At 43.8% G+C, this 23,162-nt stretch overlaps 1 protein-coding gene and 1 long non-coding RNA gene across 7 annotated transcripts; both read left to right on the top strand.

Moving 5' to 3' along the window:
• Positions 1–702: 702 nt before the first annotated feature.
• On the top strand, positions 703–21,337 carry TMPRSS2 (transmembrane protease, serine 2). 6 transcript variants are annotated; one of them, XM_017811033.1, is made up of 15 exons: positions 703–811; positions 6,895–7,055; positions 8,219–8,289; positions 9,144–9,342; positions 9,625–9,708; positions 11,033–11,176; positions 12,501–12,630; positions 13,984–14,094; positions 14,933–14,976; positions 16,091–16,265; positions 17,796–17,971; positions 18,976–19,071; positions 19,732–19,874; positions 20,449–20,601; positions 20,790–21,337. In XM_017811033.1, the coding sequence occupies exons 3-15, from the start codon at positions 8,275–8,277 to the stop codon at positions 20,799–20,801; spliced, it is 1,482 nt and encodes a 493-aa protein (XP_017666522.1). In that variant the 5' UTR covers positions 703–811; positions 6,895–7,055; positions 8,219–8,274; the 3' UTR covers positions 20,802–21,337. The 6 variants fall into 6 exon arrangements, with proteins under 6 accessions (XP_017666522.1, XP_017666526.1, XP_017666521.1 ...); XM_017811037.1 differs by having other exon boundaries at positions 6,882–7,055; positions 11,057–11,176; XM_017811032.1 differs by having other exon boundaries at positions 6,882–7,055.
• Positions 21,338–21,685: 348 nt separating this feature from the next.
• LOC108495310 lies at positions 21,686–22,695 on the top strand. Its single transcript, XR_001874062.1, has 2 exons — positions 21,686–22,039; positions 22,097–22,695. It is a non-coding gene; the product is annotated as an uncharacterized LOC108495310 (long non-coding RNA).
• Positions 22,696–23,162: the final 467 nt, after the last annotated feature.

The following is a 23,162-nucleotide window of genomic DNA, read 5'->3' as shown; positions in this document are numbered from 1 at the left end:
GTGCCCAGCCACCTTCTGGGGGAAGAACTTTTTCCTGATCTCCAACGTAAACCTGCCCTGACTCAGCTTCCTGCGGTTTCCTCGAGTCCTGTCACTGCTCAGGAGCAGTTCTGCTCCACAGGAGTTACCACAAGTCACCAGAGCCTTGTAAGTCACGACCATTGAGACCACGGTAATTTTCCAGAGTGCCCCGTTATTAAATGGCCCTAAAAAAGCCGAAGAAAACAGAAGTCATTTCCCAGGGCCGGTATTTTACGAGCAATCTTTATCAGGCGCTGACCTGCCCTGTTTAGGGAATCGTTGTGACTCCTGATTTAACTGAAACGGAGCCCAGCAGGCAGCGATGGGCGAGCTCCAAAAAAAACCCCAAACGAACCCGCGGATCCCTTGGGCTGGAGCACCAAAAACCAAACCCGAGCGAGCATCGGGGTCTCACAGGGGAAGGGGCACCGCCTCCTCCTCCTCCTCCTCCTCCTCGAGGTGTCCCTTGGCTTCCATCCGGCTTGTTTGTTTTCCTCCGTGGGAGGAGGAGGAAGAGGGGAGCCCCAGGGGTCGGAGGCCGGGAAAAGCTGGTGGGCTGCGTCCCCCGCGGGGTCCCGGGGCGATGGAGGCGGGCGAAGGGCAGCGGGCAGCGCCTCCTCCCCGCCCGCCGCGGGAGGAAGGGGCCGGGCGGCGCATCCACCTGCCGGCACCTGCCCCTGCCCCTTCCCCGCTCCCTGACTCCTCCCCGGCCGCAGCGGCTGCTCCCGGCTCCGTCCTCCCGTGTTCCATCCCGTCCCGTCCCGTCCCGCTCCGCCGGGAGCAGCCCCAGGTAAGCGCGGCCCCTTCGCCTCGCACGGGGCTCGTTCCCGAGAGCCGAGCGGAGCCACCCCGGGCGGCTCCCGAGGGAAGGGAGGGGGGGAAATCGCCATCCCGGCCGCTCCGAGTGGCGCCTGCTGGTTTTTTTTGGCTTTTAATTAAGGCGTTTCGGCTTTGCGGAGATGCGGAGGGACCCCGGCGGCGGAAAACCCCGTCCCGTGGGGGTGGGAGGCGCCGGGTGACAAAAAAGCGAGCGGGGACGTAGTTCGCCCCTCTAAACGGTGTTTCCCCCTGTTTCCCCCTGCCTCCCCCTCTCCGTAGACGGTCTCTCCACTGGGAGATGCAGCGCGATAAAGTCGCGCTTCCCTGGGGAAGCCGGTTTGTAAGGGGAGCCGGGAGCTGAACTCGCCCAGAGAAGGTGGGTGGGCGATGTGAGCTCAGAGGATACCGAGCAGGGACGGGGAGGTGGGGGGGAGGTGAGGAGAGCTCCGCGCACCTCTCCAGGTGGAGCTTGTCCATGTCTTGCCGTGGTGATGAAGGGCAGGAGATGAGGCAACTTTCTCAAGGTCACCGAGCGAGCAGCCGCTCACAGGGACAGTAAACCAGAACAACGCTTAGTTCTGGGGCCTCTTCAGCTTGTATTAATGCCACCACTGGTTCTTTTTTTTTTTTTTTTTTTCAAAAACTCTGATTTCTGGTTAAGGTTGTCATAATTCATCAAGTGATTTTGGAAGATCATTCTCTCGTTGAGCCTTTGTCCTAAGTGTCCCTGTTTGCCCTAAGTTACACTAACCCCTTAAGTGCTTTAGATTTTGGAAGAGTGACTTTTTTCAGGAGTCCTATCACTGAAACTTCTGGGCCAAATCTTTGCAAGCTGAAATCAACCCCCACTCCACACCTCTCCTCAGGTGGCTTTATGTTCAGAGTTTACTTGGCCCTCGAATTTCAACCTCAAGTCCCTGGGTGAGTGGGTGTCAGTGAATTTAAAGGGCCAGTTCTCACGTCGAGCCTTTGTCCTAAGTATCCTTGTTTGCCCTGAGTAAAGTGACACTAATGCCTTTAGTGCTTTAGAAAGAGCCCAGGGAAGCAGCTTGGATGATTTCCAGTATTAGGTGGGGAAAGATTTTTACAGTATTTTGGATTTTTATAGTGTTAAGTGGGGAATAGAGATGGACATTGTATGTGGCACAAATCAATGAACTGGGAAGTGATTGCAGTTGTGAGTGTTACCTACAGGTATCAACATAAATGTAAAGCCAAAAGACTAAGATAAAATTTGATGCCAAAGTAGGACTTAACATGTCTTTTTTCCTTTTTCCTTTCATTCTTAAAGTGCTAAAAATGATACTGGTTCATAGGACAGTCAGCCTAGAGCAAATCCATCATGGCAGCCTAGCCTGAAAATGGAAATAAGTTGAAACTATGTTCCTGGATGTTGATGGAAAAACAGAGTGACACATTATTCACAGAATCATAGAATCTGCTGAGTTGGATGGGACCCATCAGGATCATCAAGTCCAACTCCTGGCCCTGCACAGGACCATCCCCAACTCACACCATGTGCCTGAGAGTGTTGTCCAAACACTTCCTGAACTCAGACAGGCTTGGTGCTGTGACCACTGCCCTGGGGGGCCTGTTCCAGTGCCCGACCACCCTCTGGGTGAAGAACCTTTTCCTGATTCCAGGGTGCTGGTCAAAATATTTCTCTTGGAGTTGTCAGTCCTGAAGATACGGCCTTTTCCTCCTGTATCAGTCCAGGGTTGGTCCACATGAGTATTTCCAGTGCCACGATGGTAGCTCAGCAGTGTCTGTGCTACTGCAGCAGTACTTCCCCCACATCTTGGATGCCTGGATCCCGAAACCTGTTTCTGGCAACACGAGCTTCCCCATGGAGTGAATTCAAACCTCCTGCCAGTAGATTTGCTTTTCATTCTTCTCTGCCATAGACCCGTTAGAAATGGTTTGCAGCTTCTCAGGACCTGTAGTTCACAGACTGAAAATTGCTACCATATTCATACAATATACATTTGCAACTCCAATATGGTAAACAGGTATTCTTGAAAGGTTCATTTCCTTGTCAGCGACTTTCAGTAACGTAGACACTTGAATTTTACTGCCAGAAGATAATAATCAAATATGAAGATAACAAGCAAATATGCTTCTGCCAGAAAATTATTTGCTTCTGCCATGGAAGAAGGGCAGAGGCAGAACTGGGGATGCAGTGTAGGGGAAGTAAGAATCCAAATGCCAAGCTGGCTGTTGCTGCATCCTCCAGCTCCTCCTGTGATCTGGTGGTGGGTGCTGTGGTTTGCAGTTGTTGCCTGACCAATAGGTCCATCTCCTACCATGACAGCACAGCTGGTTCTTTTGGGCTCTTGGTCCTTTCTGTTTCAGAAATGGTTGTTTTTGTAGGGTCTTCTGGCACTCATCATCCACTCAGCCAGGCAACAGCATTTCAGCCTCCTTCCCCACCCCAGTGTTCCTGACCTGATGTACTTGTGATAGGCTGAGGTTCATGGCAGCATCTGTTTTCAGAGAAGACAAATAGATGAGTAGTTGTAGCACAAATATGGCACCCTATAACTGCTTAAAGAGACTGCTACACTCAGAGATTTTTTAATGCCTTCTTTTGTCACATGTGGAAGTAGAATTAATCTTGGTTTCCTGGCCTCAGGAATACTGTTGTGGGCTTCACTGAGCTGCTGCTGATAGTGCTTATCAAGAAGCACTGTTTTTTGACACCTGTTGATAAGTACACTCTGCAGTATAATGATATTTTGGAGGCTAATCTAGAATAGCTTCAAACCTATTTCTTAGGAACTGTGAGAATGCTGAGGTTTTATTTGTGGCAACCTTTCATGTAAATATTTACATAGTCTCCTGTAGTTCTCCGGAAGACGTGTGATGTTACCTCATAGGCACACTGAGTAGAGATCACCTCTATGGAGAAGGTTCCTGAAGGGCCAGGACTTTGGGAAGAACCTGATTTTGATGACTTTGAGACATTCAGTCAATTTGTCTTTGACCCCTTCCAGGGGATAAATTTTACTCTGTGGAGTAAATTACGATCACTTTTTTTTTAATCATCACAATAAGAATATTTAGTGCTACTTCCTGAAGTGTCAAGGAAATCTTATTAATGAAATGAGGTGAAAATCTTACTTAGTTCCTTTCCTTTTTAATTTATAGCTGGATTTGTTTTAACCTTTCTATACTTCATTTGCAAGTCATGGTGACTTTTAGTACTGATTGTTCAATAGAAATCTTGACTATGTTTCTTTCCTCTTGTCCTGGTAGAAAAGGCAAGAATTATCCTGTTCTGTGAAATTGCTCTCTGAAAAGATAATGAAAATTAATCTGGAATCACCTCCTTCCTGGTTTTTCCTCTTATATTTTTTTATTGCCCCTCTAATATTTCCTCCCCACCATCATATCATGGTTATATTGTGTTTATGGTTATGTTACTGAAACTTCTTGGTGATCATAAAATGGTTGGGAATAAAAAAAAACAAAGGAAGCATTTTTCCTTGCCAGCGTCATCAACACCATAATTTCTCGGCTTGCCCTTTTTTAAGGTTGAGCTTTGCACTGAAATTACTCCTTTGCTATCTTAATGAGTTTTGCCAGTTTGTTCATCTGGATAGTGGCAATTTTTTGGATGTGACGCATTGTTTCAGGTTCACGTAGAGTGTTTGGATGCTTTTATGATTCCTCCTTTTAGAAGATGGGCTTGACTTCATTAGTTTGGCTTTTGACTGTTCTATTCTCTCCCATCTTTCTTGTTTGCATGTGGTTGCTTGTACGTAGGTCCACCTATGGAGAACTGGTTTGGTTTTCTTTGTTCTTGGTTGTTTTTTTTTTTTCAACTGTTGACAACTATCATAGAGCTTAGCAAACAACTAACTGTTGTTGCTGTCTCAGGAAATGGCACAAAATATGTATTGAAGCATTATGTAAATGCAGGAAGTAAACTGTTGCCAATGTAGCTCTGGCTTCTTTGGCCAAGTTGAATTCACAGTGTTGAATTAGGATATCTGGAGGTACTTATTCCATCCTACTGACCTAGGCTTGGAAACAGCCTATGGTGATCTCCATATGGGAAGCCACTAACAGTTATGCCATGGTTTGCACTAAGGAAGTACCTTATTATTTCTTGCATGGAGAAGCCAGAAGGTCAGGTTTGATTGACAAAACTGTGGTTCAACCTTTAGGGTTTCATTGCCTTTCATTCTTTCTGTTGTCTCTTTGGGTTGCTGGCTCCTGGCTAGTGAAGGACACAGGCTGGGTGAAGGAGCCATGACATGATGGTGCTGTAAGGAGGCAAAAGTGGAGCCTTTCCTTTGCCCAAAAGTCACCAGGTGAGGGGCTCAGGAGGATGTGGTGGTGACCCCTTAGAGGTGAGCAGCACAACTCTGTGCTCAGTGCTTTTCCCATCCAGGGGACAGAGTGGCTGTCACTGGGGTAGGGAGGAGGACAAGCCTTTGGAGGACTAATTGTCTAGAAAGTCTGTATTAGATTAAGTAGTATGTTATCAAATGCAGTATGTTATCAAATGAAGTACAACTCTACTGCAGCTTTTACTTAAAGATCTCATCTGCAGAAATCCATTGAAAAATTAAAACAAAAACAAAACCTATTGGGTTGAATTTGTTTTGAATTAATCTAATATTTAAAAAATTTGCAGTGCCATTTTGTTCCTTTTTTTTTTTTTCATTTTGACAACTTTTACTGGAAATAATGATGTGGTTTTTTAATCTTAATGACCCATGGCATCACACTGATATTAATACTCCTAAGGCATATGTGAGAAGAAGCTCAGATACTTCAAGCAGTAGCTGCCAGCTGTGAGGCAGTACATTTTCCTGTATTCATCAGGATACTGTGTCAGTGATGGCTTTTCACTCTCCTTATCTCCTGTCATTAGAAACAGTAGCTTTATTTCTGTACTTTCAGAGTTACCAAAGAAAAATACACTCAGTTCTGGATGTTCTGTGTTGCTGGAGGTCCAAGTGCTGGTTCTGCTCTGCCCATACCAGAGTAAACTGAAGTTTTTGAAATTCAAGGACTCAACTGCATATGACTGAAAGGTCCCCATCATTGTTTGGGTTTATTTTTACCGAAGCTAGAAGGTGTTATCAAGCTGCCCTGCAGTCCTTTGGCACCCTGGGCCCTGTCCCTTACTCCTTGAAGCCTCTTTTGTGGGGGAACTCCATCCCTATTTCCTTGCCTGGCATCTCTTGAAGTTTGTTTCTTCAGATGTACCCAGGAAAGTGCTGTTATAGCTCAGCAGTCATCAGGAAGAATGACTGGCAGTGGATAGTTGTGCATTCCCATTAAACTCTTCTGCATCAGAGTGGGTTTATGATGCTTTTACATGGGGTCTATTTAAATTTATCTGATGTATGAGGTGAGTTAAAGGCCAAAGTATTGGACTGAGATAAGACAGACTAGTCTCTTCTAGCTCTGTAGTTGTTGGGATGGGGAGTGTTTGACAGGTCAGTTTGTTTCTCCGTGACCCACCTGCCTTATCTGACAAGTTGTTGCCGTTCCCTTGATGTATTTGTAAATGATTTTGAAGTTGTAGGAGTGATGTGTGCTTAACAAAACTAGATTATATCATTATTGGATGCCACACATTGATTTTTTGCCTTAAACATTTGCGAGCTAACGGGTTTGTTTTCATCTGGCTTTAAAACACTGGCAAATGTGTATATGGAATACCATGGAAACCTGTATGTACCTATGACTTCCCTGTATTTTGTGATGTGATAACTGTTATTAATCAGAATTTGGATGGGAAATATACTAACAAGTACTAAATTGGGAGGGATGGTTGAAAAGTAGTTAAGCAACAGAGATATTTTTCCTCTCAGTTCTTTAAAAAAACCCCCCACAAACCAACCCTAAAAGCTCCCCAGAAAAGAGTGAGGAACACTCTTACTTGCCAATTTGCAAAGCCTTTCAAATAGTAACGTAAAAAATATTTGTGGTTTGTTTTTTTTTTTTTAATCATAGTACCTGTTGACTTACCTCGGAATCACCACTTCTGTCTGCTATGACCAAACTTCCTAATCCTTTTTTAGCTCTCCTTTTCAGAGAACGAGGAACGAAAATATCCTCCTCCAACTTTTTAATTGTCCCCTAAGTCTGGGCAGAGCTGCACTTCCTGACTGCTGTGAAGAGCTGGGTAAGAATGGATGCGACATAAAGCGAAGCAGAAGTCCTGAAGCCTTAGTCACCAATCGGATGGACTTACTGTAAGTAGAATTAAGACCTGTTTCTTACCTGTCTGCCACGCAGATAAGTTCAACAGTGCATTATTTACATTTTTTTGCCGTCACTAATAAGCAAATACCAGCCTCAGCCTTCCCTAAACTGTCACAAAGCATTGGCACGCTCGAGGTGCCGAGCTGCTGTTGAAACTTGCTTCAAAGACATTTGCAGTTCAGTTTTGGGAGAGATGGAACCTTGGTGGAGGTTCTAAAAACCGGTCTTGTACTTTGGGTTGAATTATGCTGAGTCTTAATGCAACTGCAGTGTTCCTGTGTGCAGGGCTCTGCTCTGCAAGTTAGGGAAAGGTATTTCTCAGTGCATGACTGAGGCACTTCCTAGGCTTTTTTCCATGTGGAGTAACATGAGAAGATTCAGTAGATTACAGTATTTATTGAAATGATAGCTCATGGAGCTGCACCAGCAAACATTTTGTGTTTCTTGTGTCTGTGCTAATCGGTGGTTTTACTTAATGTTAATGTTTAACTTTAAAATAAACCACTGTATGCTTGAAACATTGGACATAGCTCTTCTTTTTAACTCTATTTTCAAAACTTTATGTCGATGTTGTTTCCCTGCTGTGCTTCTCTCACAGTTTTTGGTGCTGTGGCTACAACACACAACCAAGAAAACAACTCTTTGCAACACGTAAGGGTGAAAAAAAATGTGGCTTGTGGGGCTGCGAGCTGTTATCAAATGAGTTGAATTTGTATTTCCTGATGCTTTGCTCCTGTTCTTGTTTCTGTGTCATAAACCTCAGAGTAAATGTTACATGAGTAAGTGTTGAGAGAGGCAGGAGGACCTGAACTTGGTACTGACACCGTGTGGGTTGTTGCCAGGATATTCTTTAACAGCGAGAGTGAGCACTGACTTAACCTTCTCAGTTTTGTGTGGCGCTCGTGTTAATGAATAGTTGCCACTGTATAATCCTCAGGGTTGTAGTGAGAGGCTATTGAGATCTGATTTCATGCTGCACCTTAATTTGTACCCTCTCTTCAAATACTTCCGGTTTTGTTTGTGGTTGTTTTTTATTTCTCCCCCCTCTAGGTTTGGCATTTTTCCAAAGGGAAAACTCACAAGAAAGGTGGACAGAGCTTCTGGTTGTGATTGTTTTCTTTTTTTTTCTTTTTCTTTTTTTTTTTGTGTATAGGTTCATGCTTTACTTCCAAACACTTGAATTGTTTCTGTACTGTTGACAAAGGAAAGATGACCTCTACTGTAGTAAGTAATCAAAATGTTCACAATATTCATCTCTGATTTTTTTTTTCTTTTAATGATGTTTTATTTCTTTGTAAGTAACAGCCTATCGGGTAATGAACTGATTAATAAGCCTTTTAAAACATGGAATATTTGCTGTGTTTTCTTTTCTGCAAAAAGGGAAAGAGACACTGTGAGACGGGTGTAAGAGGCTTGAATTAACTAACATTTGAAGTGCTCAGATGCTTTTAGGAGAGAGTTATACTTTTAAAGCTTAATTTGGTGGGATAGGTTAGAATGGCTTCTAACTAGTTCTTACAGCTCTTCCAGGATAAGTATCCCACAACCTGTTGTAGGCCAGCGTGTTTCAGAAATGGCTTTAGGTATACCTGGTGTTGTCACAGGACAAAATGGGGCAGTAAGCATTTATCCTAGACCTGGACAAAGGCTGTTACTTGTCAGCATTTCTTTCTGTGACAGAGCTGCCTAAAGCTGTCCTTGCTGTTTATTTCTACCCTGTCAGATGTTCCAGTGCAAGCGTTTGTGCCACCAGCTTGGAGGGCTGGGCTCAAGAATCCTTCTCAGGCCGAGTTACTTTGGATCAGGAAACTGATCTTATCTTACATTTTCCAGCCTTGCTCTGTGTTATTTTTATTGTTCAGAGTGTGAGGTGTTGGGCATGTGCTGTAAATCCCTTCCTCTGTGTAAACTGGAGTCACTAGTAAGTGTCTGGGGGGGGGGGCGTGTGCATTGGCAGAATTACTGAGTTACGGTTCTGAGTGTGGATGGGTTTTGAAACTTTTGTCCTAATTGCTGTCTTGCCTCTTGTTTTTCTTTTTTTCTCCTGTTTCCTCCCCCGCCCCAACATCACCATTTAGGGTCCACCACCGCCATACTACGAGAACCACGGCTTTCAGGCAGAACACATCTATCCTGCCCGCCAGGCAGTGGGTGCTAATCCATATCCACACTTCTACGCCACAAATGCTCCCCCAGTGCCAAGCTATGTCCCAAGGGTTCACACCCACCAGTCCACCAGGCCAGTAGCACATTCGTCCGGGAGATCATGTGCATCGAGTAAGTTTTGCTGGGATTTCTTTCAAGATAACAAAGAAAAGGGATCTTTCAACTCGTGCATTGAAGGAGCCACCTCCCCGTGCACGAAGAAGTGATATCTGGCTGGGATGGTGGTGTAACTGGACAGGAACATGAGTGATTTGAGGGAAGGATGGTGGAATGCAGAAAAGTTGTCTGGCGAAAAGTGTCTGATTTTAATGTCAGGGAAATACTGTGCTGATGGGTAGAAATTACTGTATTTGTGAACTAATTTCTCTTTTTTTCTCCTTGCTTTCGTTTCAGGTTTAAGGAAAACCATAATAATATTGTTATCTATTTTGATAGTCATTTGTTGTGCAATTGCTGCTTTCTTCATCTGGTATTTTCGTAAGTTGTTGGGTTTTTTTTCTTGTTTGTTTTGTTTTGAAAGAAAAATGCATTAAACTTTGAAAGTTAGAAATATACATTCTCATCTACCATTTCATGCCAAATTAAGGACAGGCAAGTCTTTGTTGCTTTTCTCCCGAGAGATGAACTAATGTTGCTTTCTAATGGCTCAGTTTTGTTAGTGGGTTGTTTTTTTTTTTGTTCTCTCTTTTTAATGAACAATGCTGCTGTCTCTTCCCTTCCCCTTCATCAGGTAAATATGTTTTTGATGTTAAGAAATGACAACTTTTTGACTGTTCAGGAGTGGCTTATTCAGGTGGCTCCTCTGGAAAGGTTCCCTCTATCTGACAAGAGCTGGTGCAGGGCAACTAGTAAAGAATATTCCACCTCTGGCAAGGGTTTTTAAAGTTCACTTAATTTTAAGTGAAGGAAGGAGGTTGCAGTAAATTTGTATACCTTAACTGCAAGAGTGTAAACGGTCAAGGTGTGTTTTGGTTTGGTCAAATGGGACCTCTCTCGGAGCAGAGGTCATTTAAATCCATTTCTTTGTTTCTGTGAGGCTTTTGCTTTGAAAGTGTGTAAACATTGGACAAGCCCAGCCTGTCTCACCACCTTAAGCCATACAATGGATGATACATTCACCTTGGAAGTCATCCACAGCTGGGGTGACTGAGCTCTGAACAATTCTCTTCAGCTTAAGTGAAGTTTGCCTTGTGGTGTCGTCATTTCTCTTTCAATGAAAGCCACTTTTCAAAGGAAATTAAAATCCATTTTTTTTATGGTTTTAGGAGCCTCTCCATTCTGTTCTGTGCAAGAAAAGAGGAAGAGAGATCTAGTTGAAGATGTCCCTGATCATTGCATTGGGTTTGGACTAAATGATGTTTAAAGGTCTCGTCCAACCCAAACTATTCTCTGATTCTAAGAGAGTTCATTTAGAACTACTAGGATGACACTTTGTGTTCTTAGGAGTGTTTTTTTCACTCACTTTGATTTATACAGGGTGAGCGTAATCTTCTTTTAAATGACAGGAAAAGTATATAATTGGAGAACTCACTTTCTTCCTCCTTAAAGTGTGACGCTTTGTCAGTGAAGCTGACTCTTTTTTGACAACTTAATGGCTCTTGCTTATTCAGTGGAGGCCAGTGGCCAAAATCCAATCAACTGCATCAGTGACTTAATCTGACAAGTGATGTAAAGGGCAGAGCAAGACATCCTGTTGTGTCAGGCTGGGCTTCCTCCCACTCTGAGTTTAAGAGCTCCTATCAAAGTGGAGTCCTTGAGAGCTGTCAGTGGGCACCTGAGGCTCACTGATGTTCAGCCTTAGGGCTGTTTCTCTCTCTCCCTGCAGTGGAGAATCATTGTCTGGGCTCCCTGATCGAGTGTGGATCTTCAGGAGTGTGCATGCCACCGTCTCAGTGGTGTGATGGAGTGAGTGACTGCCCCAACGGGGAGGATGAAACCCGCTGTGGTGAGTGACGGCGTCGGGGGCTCGGGGAGGAGACCTGCAAAGAGTTTTTGAGCAAATGGCCTTGTCCAAAGCTTGCCTAAGTTGCAATAGGGCTGTTTTAGCCTAAGTTATATCCCTAACATGGTTTAGGATGCTTGAGTGCTCTGAAGGGGGTGTATCTAGATATTCAGTTTGGTTTCGGTCTAATTGAAAAGCTGAAAGAAAACGTCTGACTCAGGGGTTTGAACTGCCCTGACTTTGAATCAGTTTTTTAGATATTACCTTTTAATTTGAGTAGGGCTTGTGCAAAACTGAATGTAACATTGTCTCTGGAATGAACAGTGATTATTGACTTCTCAGTAAACCTCAGGTGGTAACATAAACCTGAGGGTCTTCAATCACGCTTGTCTTTTTCCATATATTTTGCATTTCTTGTTCTCCCCATAACTCTTCAACTGCTTCATAACTCCTTTATGCTAGAAAGCCTGGCCTGATCATTGTTTCCAACTGAAAGGCTGCCAAGGGAATCAAGAGAATGTAAAGCTGATGGTAGATGTTGGAAGCATCATTGATTTGTAGATTCCAAAGGTGTGGTACCTTGTTTCTGTCACCTGTGCCATGCTGGAAAGCTCCAGCTGTGCTCTTATTCTCTCTCTGTGAACTTTTATTCAGCACATGCCTCTTGCAGGATTAGCCTTTACTGGCATATGCTCTAAGTCTGTTCCTCTCCATTTGATTGAATAATGGGTTCTTGGAGGAGCTTGTTCAATCTGTTCTTTTCCTTGAGCTATTTTATATTAAATTCTTGTGCAAATAAATACATAATGGGGCATGGAATGCCAGAACTAATTGCTCCTTGTTACCTTCTTGCCCTACAAGTGCTTCTCTGAAGAAATTTGGTGTATTAAGATATAATATAAAGTATATTACAATAGATTATATTTTATTTATACACAGTATGTGATATATTAAGAAATGTATTGTTGTGTAGGTAAAAGATAACAAAAGGTTCACTATTGCAGTCTTTCTCAGTGGTATTTCTCAGAATATGAAAGAGAATTTTGAACATAAAAGCTGAAGATGAACAATGTCTTGTACACTTGCATTTTAAAACTGGTAGTTCTTTTAGAGTGCCTTACACACAAAGAACTAAGTAATTTCCATGTTTTCGTCTCCTGGATATTTACTCAGAATTTGAGTAGAAGGCAGCATTAAATTAACATCAGTTCATACACAGAAGTGAATATTATGGGTAACAATACTTTTAAGTAGAGAAAGAGCAGTACTATAGTGTGTGATGTTCTTGATTTCTCTTTCTTTCCCCCCTTTCTTCCTTTTCTGGCAGTTAGACTTTTTGGACCAAATTTCATCCTGGAAGTTTATTCACCTGTCAGCAAATCCTGGTATCCTGTTTGTCAAGATGACTGGAATGATGACTATGGGAAGATTGCATGTAAAGACATGGGCTACAGTGTGTAAGTCCAACCTTCACCAGCCTTTGCACCTATACATGGAAAAGTTAAAATTTGTCTCTTCCGTTTTTAAAAGCACATGTCTGAGCCAAAAAACACATGGGTCTGATGCTGTCAGTGGAGGCTTTTGCAGACTCAAAAGGGAATGTTGCTCCAACAAGTAATGGGGTCTGGCCCACATGGGGTGACCACTTGCTGTGGGGTCACTTGTATCCACTACATTCACTTACAACATAACTTCCAGAGCTCTCTCAGGCCATTGAAATGGCTCAGTGACATCCAGTCTGACTTAATCTGTCAACACAAGTATTACACAGAAAGCCTTGATCTTCAGAGGGCACAACACCAGCTCTGTGGAAGAAAGAGAAGGCTCAGGGGTGACCTAATTGTGGCCTTCCAGTACCTGAAGGGGGCCTACAAGGAACATGGAGAGGGACTTTTTAACAAGACCATGTAGCAACAGGACAAGGGGGAATGGATTCAAACTGAGAGTGTGTAGATTTAGATGAGATATTATGAAAAAATTCTTCCCTGTGAGGGTGGTGAGGCCCTGGCACAGGTTGCACAGAGAAGCTGTGGATGCTCCACCCCTGGAAGTGTCCAAGGCCAGGCTGGATGGAGCTCTGAGCAACCTGGGCTAGTGGAAGGTGTCCCTGCCCATGGCAGGGGTGTTGGAACTGGATGATCTTTAAGATTCCTTCCAACCCAGACCTTTCTATGATTCTGTGATAAGATCACTGTAAACATTTGTGCCCTGAGTGCTGCCCACATTCTCCCCACATAACACCACAGCCTAAATTCTTCTGTAGTTTAAATATTTGACGTTGCCTCTCTTTGATACAGTTGGAAAATGCTGTCCTCTGTTGTGTGTGGAGCAATGGAGTGAATTTTTGAGGCAGGCAGAACTTGTGTGTTCCAGTTCCAGCTCCAGTAGTTCCAACTCCAACCCAGCAGCAAGAAAACCTCAGCTAGAAGACCTGGCAGAAGAACAACACTTGCTGCCCTTTTTGTTGTCCCACGAACTGTGGATGTCACAATTTAGTGCACCTGAACTTTGCCGTGCTGTGTAAATGTACTGGCAAAGTACATTCACTTCATATTTCTCTGTTACATGAGGCTGAGCATTTCTACTGTGCATATTGGATAAAAATACTTTTTTAACCTAGTAACTGTTTGATGTTTAAACAATCTGAGTCTCTGGCACTGTACTGCACCACCAGGGTTCTGTGTTTACTTAAAAATACAAATAAATATTGTTAGTGTTGTCATGTCAGAAGCTCCAGCTTGGCACAGCTTATTGTTCCTTGTTGGAAAACTGAAACTACTGAGTTTTATAATGAGCTTTCTATTTTGCAGGGATACATATTACTACAGTCGTGGGGTAGTACCTGATGTCAGCTTTAAAAGCTACATGAAGCTGAACACAAGTGCTGGGAATACAGACTTGTACAAAAAGCTGTACAGCAGGTATCTGTCTAATACAAACCTTTTTCCTTTTACCAAGGGTCTGTTTTACCTCTGTAAGAGGTGTAGGTTCTGCTTGCAGCATAATGCAAGCACATCTTTCAATGGGGATTGTTAGAGGAAGACTTTGTTTTTAATCTGATTGCAGCAGCTGCTCTCCCTTCTGTTTAAAAGCACAGCTGCCTTTTCTCCATCCTTCCTCTCATCTTTTAAAAGATGTCCCATCCTGTTCCCTCCTTGCTCTCTAGAAGGTTGCCATGTCAAAGGTAGTTATCTAAGGCTCTTTGACCATCAGCAGGAGTTTCTGTATGGTGACAATAGCTACAAGCTGGAACACATTCACAGCAGCTGGTACAGCTTTATTTTCAGTCGCAAGCACACACAGTGTGCAGAAATTGATCTTTCACTGTGGAAAGTATCATTTTTATTCTCATTAAACAACTCTGAAGTGTCTGGTTCCAAAACCTATAGACTGCTGTGCCTGGCAAACTTCCTGCAGCTCCCTTGTTTAGATGCTTCTACAACTACTTCATAAATCAGCAGAGCTTTTTCTCATGCTGTTCTTCATCTTGCTCCTCAATAGGCTTACAAACCTTTTGTACTGGCCTCTTCAGTCTTCCACATAATAGTTTTGGTGAATGCAAGAAATGGTGGAGGCCAGATGGTTGCTGGTAGGGTAGCTGGAGAGAGTGAAGAAAGGAGGGAACCCTCAGCAGGAAGATGAGGCTGAAGGCAGGGCACGTAGCTGGAAAGGATAGGAAGCAGCTGGAGGGTGGACTTTTCTCACTATTTACTTCACTGTGTGCCTAAGATCCTCTTTGGTTTTTTATTTCTCTTGCAGTGATTCCTGTGCCTCAGGACATGTGGTTTCTCTGCGCTGCATAGGTAAGTCACTGTGGTTTTCACACTTCTGCTGGTTCATGCTTTGAAATGCTCTAGCTGGGAAATCCTTTTGAATCTCCATAAATACCTGCTGTCTTTGGATGGGCAAATGATATAACTCTGGTTGCCAAGTTTCAAAAGGTTCAGTTTAAGAGGCAGAGTGGGAGAGGAGATGAGGAGAATGTTGTATCCCCAGTTGCTTTGGTCTTTGCTGCTGCTGATTACTTTAAACGACTTGCCTGTGGTGAAGGTCCATAGCCCTCACCTGGAGCCACGGTGGGATGTCTGTGGCACCTTTGCTCTCCAACACTCAGCCAAGGCACCTTCTTGGTGGTGTTGGAGTGAGGAGTCTCCTGGCTGTTGGCTGCTTTGTGGAACAGCACAGAATCACAGAATATCCCAAGCTGGAAGGGCCCCCCAAGGATCATCAAGTCCAACACTTAATCCTGCACAGGAGCATCCCTGTGAGTCACACCATCTGCCCCAGAGTATCATCCAAACTTGTGCTCTGTCAGCCTTGCTGCTGTGACCACTTCCCTGAGGAGCCTGTTCCATGCCCAACCACCCTCTGGGTGAAGAACCCTTTCCTAATATCCAACCTAAACCTCCTCTGACACACCTCCAGGCCATTCCCTGAGGTCCTGTCCCTGGTCTCCACAGAGAAGAGATCAGTGCCTGCCCCTCCTCTTCCCCTCCCAAGAAAGTTGTAACTGCAGTGAGATCTCCCCTCAGTCTCCTCTTCTCCAGCTGAACACACCAAAGTGCCCTCAGCCACTCCTCACACGGCTCCCCCTCAAGGCCCTTCACCGTCTTTGTTGCCCTCCTTTGGACACTTTCTAAGAACTTGATGTCTTTCTTACATGGCAGTGACCAGAGCTGGTGTGTGTCTCGCCAAAGATGCTTGAAAGCTGTAATGAACCTCTGGTTTATAGTTTGTGGTGAACCAAGGGCAGCAGCTGCCAAGCGATGTTTGCAATTTGATGGGGGGTCTGCGCTGTTGGACAACTGGGATCCCGGTGTCAGGGCCGGGGCCTGAGCTGTGGCAGTGCAAAGGTGGAGCAATCCATCTTCCAGCTCTCTGTTTAACTGACTCCCGTGCGTGTGATTGACTCCTCAGAGTGCGGCCTGTCCACCAAGAGTGTGAGCATCATGAACAGGATCGTGGGCGGCAGCGGGGCCGTGCTGGGGCAGTGGCCGTGGCAGGTCAGCCTGCACGTGGAGGGCACCCACGTCTGCGGGGGCTCCATCATCACCCACCAGTGGATCGTGACGGCGGCACACTGCGTGGAAGGGTGAGCCCCACCCCTCTCCCAGCTCCCCAGCTCCCTTGCTTCGGGCTGAAACGCACACGTTTATCGAAGCCTCCCAACCTTCTGCTTATAAAACTCGCGTGTGGGTGCGAGGTGTAGCGTTTTGTCTGTGTGGCAGCATGGGCCTGAGGGCTTACGGCAAAATTTGTTCTGGCTGCTGGTCAGCTGTCTGCTTTCTGCAGGAAGAAAGCCTTATTTTGTGTGTGAAAGGTGGAAATTAAATCGGATGGTAGTGTTGGACAGAGATACCCACCCAATTTAACATGTAAATTCAAGGCACCAAAATTAACACCAGACAGTACAATGTTTTCCTGAAGATGCCGAATTGAACTGTGGGAAAACACAAAGAAAATGGAAAACAAATATTCCCTAACCCTCAAGTATTGCACTACTGTAGATATGATCAATTTGAAGGTACTTGTACCATTTATTTCCTCATATCTTCGTGCCACAGGGTAGTAAAGTCCAAGTCAGTATTAAATGTGGATTTATACCTATCCAAGCAGCACTTTATGTAGCCATCAACAAGAAAAATGGCCAATGCTTTGTACATTTTTAACCTATAAAGGAGAGTTGAGGGTGCTGTAGTACCTTGTGTTTAAAAGGTGGCTGCTTCTGTTGGAGGGAAAACCCACAAAGCAAAACATTTATAATGTTAGTTGGCTGGATCACAGTTCAAGGCTAAGGCGAGGAAAAATAACTTTGTCCTTAACCTTGAGGAAGGAATGCAAGTGTTTATTTTTATGTGGTGATCTTATCCCTCCTTTGTTGTATGATTTGAGCTCTGTAGTATGCAAAAGCTTTGGGAATGGCAACCAAGCTGTAGCTGGCACAAACCTGGTTTTCAGTCTTGATTTGGTTTTTTTGGAGGTGGGATGACTTGCAGGCACTCCTCTGCCTTGGCAGTTCTCATGGAGGGAGTTTTAACACTTGTGGGAAATTTTCTATTAAGCATTTGTAAACTGTGCTGGAGCACAAGAAGTTACTTAAATTGCGTCGAGCAAGCATGCTTAATGTTAAAAGAAAACACCACCACCAAAACCACGCAAAAAAAACGCCCTGGCATTTTTGAGATAATGAAATTCCCTCGCTAGATCATGTTTTTACTAATTTTGGCTTCTGCTTCTCTGTGTTCTTTGGGTAGAACAGGTGAGTGATACCACTGACATGTGAGACCTCAGAAATAACTCCTTGATCCCTCAACCATGGAAATCAATAGACTTCAGTGTTGCAGTCTCAGACTTTAATTGCTGTGCTGAGTGACATGAGGGGATGGACAGTGATACTTAACCCATTTTGAAGATTTTTTGGATATATTTATGAAATTAGAGTCCAGCTTTCCTAAAGTTGGATGTGTTGCAATTTTTTTTATCTTATTCTTCAGAAATGGTAGTCAAACGCATGTGCATTCTTGTACATTTGACTACAATTCCTGAAGACAATGTTTTGAAGGTCAATAATCCATGTCTTGTTACCACAGAAGCAAACCTTCTAACCGTTCTTTCTCTGCAGACGATTTTCTGACCCACACAGCTGGAGGGTTTATGCTGGGATTCTGAATCAGGATGAGATGCTCTTCAGAAGGGGATACAGAGTGCATCTGATTATTTCCCATCCGGATTACGACACAGATTCCAAAGACAATGATGTTGCCCTTATGAAGTTGGAGTCACCACTGAGTTTTACTGGTATGTATCCTGCTCTTCTTAAGGCAAAAATCCAGTGGCAATGAATACATCTTTTAAAACTTCTGAGTTTCATCGAGAAATCCTTATGTGGGTACTTATGGGAAGAACACAAATGTGGGTACAGAGAACTTAGAGGCAGGGTGGAGGAAAAGACTGAGGGCACAGCCTCTGATTTCCTAAGTAGGATTTATTTAAGTCTGTTACATGTACAGGAGGTTTAGGCTCATCTCAATAATGTACTTCCATCTCAGAATGGTGCTTAAGTATTGCCACTGCTGTATGTGCCTTAGTGGAGCAGCTGACTACATCCTAAATCAATTTAGGTCAAATGATGGTCAAAAACCCCCAATTCCAGAACCAAACAGTATAAGAAGTTCCTTTCATAAACATAGATGTAGGTTGCTTGTAAGCAAGGAGTACAAAATAACAAATGGTTATTTAACTTGCAGTGCTTTTCCTGTACAAGTTCTTTGTGTATCAGTGCATCAGCTTAAACCTACTAGAAGTACTCTGGAAAGGATTTTCTGCTATTGAGAGGAGGGAGAGTGTCTGTTTACCAGGTTTTTGTGCTGCAAACCTCTCATATATATATAGGCACTGAATTCTGCTCACACTGAAATTATTTTCAGCAGAGTTTTGCAAAGAGAATGCAGAGCTGTCTGAAGTTTTTCTTTTTATTGTCCTCTACTGACCAGAAGAGCTGGTGTTAGTTGTTCTAGTTAGCCTGATGAATTGAGCTAGAACCACTAACTGCTAGTTCTTCAGTTTGAGGTGAAGATGAAGCAGATTTGAGATGAAGATTAGATAGTCCTCAGGGAAAGGGCAGCTGGTAAACTTTCTGCTGCTGCCTGCATTGCACAGTGTTGCTCACCTGCAAGGAAGGTAAAGTACGGAGAAAATGTGTGGTGTGTAAGTGGTGGTGGTGCTGAGATACTTCACCTGCATTTATTTTGAATTCTGTCTGCACATCTGGGATTACAGATGTTACTCTGTTTGTTTTGCAGAAACTGTACGGCCGGTTTGTCTGCCAAATCCAGGAATGATGTTCCAGCCTGATCAGCAGTGCTGGATATCAGGGTGGGGAGCAGAGTACCAAGGAGGTAAAGAGTGGTTCTGGTCTTCTAAATAAATAGTCCTCTTCAGCCTATGAATAACCATTTCATGGGCTGATTGGGCACTTTGCTCTAGATCTGTTGATAAGCTATTTTTTCACCCCTTTTACAGTCCCCAGTATTTACCCAGGGCATTCTGTGTCAAAGCAAGTAGTGATTTGCAGAGGACCCTCAAATCAGTGCTGGGGGCCAGAAATATTCACCCAGGAAGCAATTCTGTGCCCCTGTCAGCAGGGCCACCTCTCCTGTAAAAAGGATTGCTGCGTGCCAAACAAGTCCTCTGGAGGTGGGAAAGGGCAGGAGCCTGTCCTTTCCTGCACCTCAGGCTAAAATAGCATGATGCAAATAAATTTGTAAGAATGGAAAAGGGAAGAAAGGTTTCTTTCAGTAAAAGAAGGTACTGGGTGGGGAGGGGGTGTTGGGGAAGCTGAGCCCTGAATATGGGAATTGCTGGCAGCTGGTGCTGGACCCTGAAACCGTGGGCAGCTCCTCATCACTTCTTGCAGACTTCTTATATTTTAAAAGTCCATCCTGCTGCTTCTAGTAAGATTATTTCATCTTGGACTCTGCTGGCTGCTGGGATTTGTAGTAGCAACTTAATGTGATGCTTATTCTGTCTTTATATGTTTGTGCCTATTTCAATTTCAGGCAAAACATCAAATAACTTGAATTATGTTGCGGTGCCCTTAATAGAACGTTCGAGGTGTAATTCTCCCTCTATCTACAGTGGCATGATTTTGCCTACAATGATCTGTGCTGGAAATCTAGCAGGAGGAGTCGATTCCTGTCAGGTAATTATTCCTAGTTAGCATCTAATAATGATCTGATTATTTTTGTGATCTTTCTCTCTCACACAAACAAATCCTGTGCCCCGCCCTCAAAATGAAAAGTTTGCATAACATTTGGTTGGGCTTCAGGTTCCCCTTGTGGTGCATCCCTTTAAAAGCTTTTGTTTCATCTTCTGAATGGCTGCCAGTGCTGAGTTCTGACTAAATACCCGAAGAGGGTGAGGCAGTTCTTATTAATGCTTCAAGGATGGCTTGTTATCTGGTACTTGAAAGTGATCAAATACTCTTCATAATCACAGCATTATTAGCATTATTATGGTAATTATCACGGCATATTGTGAACAGTCAATAATGCAGGTCTTACTTAGGGCTCTGGGCAAATGATTTTCATCCCATTTGCAAGCAGACGTCATTTAATACCAAAATTGCCATCACATTTTGTTTTAGTGACTCCCTAAAATGGCGGTTAGCTTTTTTATTTTTTTTTTTTGCAAACTTAACCTGTATTCCTGCAGTGAAATGGATCTTATCTTTCCTGGTGGCCAGGTCACTAATTAAATGCTTGTGTTCTGTGCAGGGTGACAGTGGAGGCCCACTGGTGACTAACAAAAACTCTGTGTGGTGGCTGGTTGGAGATACCAGCTGGGGAACTGGCTGTGCTACTCCCAATAAACCTGGAGTGTATGGGAATATGACTGTGTTTACAGATTGGATTTATAGAAATATGCAGGTAAAATATTTGAAGGTTTTTTTGCAAATTTTACGTGTCCCAAATCCTGAAACAGGAATTTATTTTTAAAAATAAATAAATAAGTGGGACTTGTCTGCTCATTAAGCTGTTCTGTTGGGAAGCATCCTAGTAACTGATAAGACAGAACTTGAACCTTTGTATTTTGTTTTGTTTTGTCTTTTAAACAGGCGAACAGATGACAACGACGTCTGATCGATGTTTCTGAGGACAAGAATAAATGAAGCCATGGGTGCCTGGGATATTTATTCACTTTGCAATTGATTTTTTTTTTTTTTCCTCTTTGAATTTTCTTTTTAAAAATGTCATGAAGGATTGCACACTTGGTTCTGTGCTGGCTACAGTGACTGATGGTAATCAGTGAAGGATTATCACAATGAGCACCTTTCTTCTCCTTGTGGTGCCTGGCAGAAAGTCATTCTGTCAACTGCTTGCTAAAATGTCTCTCTTTAGTTGAGTAACTTTCACTTGATAATCAGGTACAGGCTTATAATGGCGATTCAAATCACAGTTTAATTTAAGATTTTTGTAGCAGGATGTTGAGACAGTTGGTTTAGTAGTCTTTTAAATTAAATGTTAAATAATGTGAATGTTGAATCTCTGAGCTGCTGGTTGGCAATTTAAAAAGAAATTAATTTTTTTTAGTGTAGAATCATAGAGTGGTTTGGGTAGGAAGGGACCTTAAAGCTCATCCAGTTCTAACCCCCTGCCATGTGCAGGAACCCCTCCTACTCCATCAGGTTGCTCCAAGCTCTGTCCAACCTGGTCTTGAACACTTCCAGGGATGGGGCAGCCACAGCTTCTCTGGGCAACCTGTGCCAGGGCCTCACCACCCTCACAGGGAAGACTCTCTTCCCAAAATCTAATCTAAACCTACCCTCTCTCATTCTGACATCACTACCCCTTGTCCTGTCCCTCCAGGCCCTTGTTCAAAGTCCCTCTCCAGCTCTCTTGTAGCCCCCTGTAGGTGCTGGAAGGGGCTCTGAGGTCTCCCTGGAGTCTTCTCTTCTCCAGGCTGAACAACCCCAGCCTGTCCTCCCAGCAGAGGTGCTCCAGCCCTTGGACCACCTTTGTGGCCTCCTCTGGACTCACTCCAGCAGGTCCATGTTGGGGATCCCAGAGCTGGATGCAGCACTCCAGGTGGGGTCTCAGGAGAGCAGAGTAGAGGGTAAGGAGTATATGTGAAGGGAATTTTTCATGCACTACAGCAGAGGCACAGGAAAAAAAAATACTGTACATTCAGGTAGTTAAAAATCCTCAGGATCTCAACAAGCAGTCACCCAAGTCAGATTGTCCAGTGTGAGACCAGTCTGGCTGCCTCAGCCATTAAAAGTGCTGTTCTGCCTTAAAGCTGCTCTGAACCCAAAAAAGGGCAACCCCTGCCATCATTCGCTTTGGAGGCTATGGAGAGGGATGTCAGGTGTGGAGAGGGATGTCAGGTGTGGAGAGGGATGTCAGGTGTGGAGAGGGATGTCAGGTATGGAGAGGGATGTCAGGTATGGAGAGGGATGTCAGGTGTGGAGAGGGATGTCAGGTGTGGAGAGGGATGTCAGGTGTGGAGAGGGATGCTCTGGAGCTGTAGCAGGAAGTGGTGAGGGAGGTGTCCCAGTGATGCTGTGCACACCGAGGCTGACTCTTTGAACTCTCCCTGCTGTGAAAGGCAAAGGGCAAACTTTTCCAGCAGGGCTGTGTTGCAAGACCTTGGATTGCAGACACATGTGCAGAGACTGGATGTTTTATACAAGGAAACACAAATCTGTGTTTCTGCGTAACCAGATGAACTACCTCATTTATTAAATTTGCCTTCTGATTCTTTAGAGCTGTCCTTTAGGTATCTGCCTGTATGTTTTTTGGCAAAACAATTAATATCTGAGTGCCACCTCAACTAGGATTTTGAAAATAATTTATAATCATAGTACAGAGGATCAAAAAGCCATATCAAGTCACTTTGTTAAGAAGGATAAATCTTTATTGAATGAAATGACTCCACTAGTCTTGTTTTCTCTTTTGGTACTGAGATGTAATTATCTTACATGTAAACACTGCACCAAATAAATCTTTTTTTTTTTACAAATAGTTTTCCTTAGCAGTGCTTTGTATCTTTTTGCTTGGATTTTTTTGGAAGCAGTTGCTGGACTCAGTGTCTGAAGTGCTTTGGCAATCTGATTAGAAAAACAAAAACAAAGGAACAAACAATAGAAAAACAACCCAAGAGGGTGATCCAAGAGATTGCTTTAATTCCAATGTTTCAGGTCCTTGAAAAAACCCAGGGAAAGAGAGCTGGAAAGATGTCCTGGAATGTTGAATGTGGTGGTTGGGTCTGATGGAATCACACTTGACTCGTGAAATTAAATAAGTTTGGCCTACAGGCAGTGCTTGAGGGAGTCACACCCTATTTTGTTACTGCATCTCACACTGCCTCAAGCAATGTGTACCTGCCTCTCTAAGTGTGGGACTGGTGTTTTCAATAGCACACGTGGATCTAGTGCACCTTGGGGCTTACCATGATATAGTCAGTGAGTTTGAAGTACTTTCAAACCAGA

Source organism: Lepidothrix coronata, unplaced genomic scaffold (assembly GCF_001604755.1).
Source record: "Lepidothrix coronata isolate B3197 unplaced genomic scaffold, Lepidothrix_coronata-1.0 Scaffold30, whole genome shotgun sequence".
In the NCBI taxonomy this organism is placed as follows: Eukaryota; Metazoa; Chordata; class Aves; order Passeriformes; family Pipridae; genus Lepidothrix; species Lepidothrix coronata.
The sequence above is the reverse complement of the archived record's forward strand: the minus strand, read 5'-3'. Positions and strand labels throughout refer to the sequence as shown.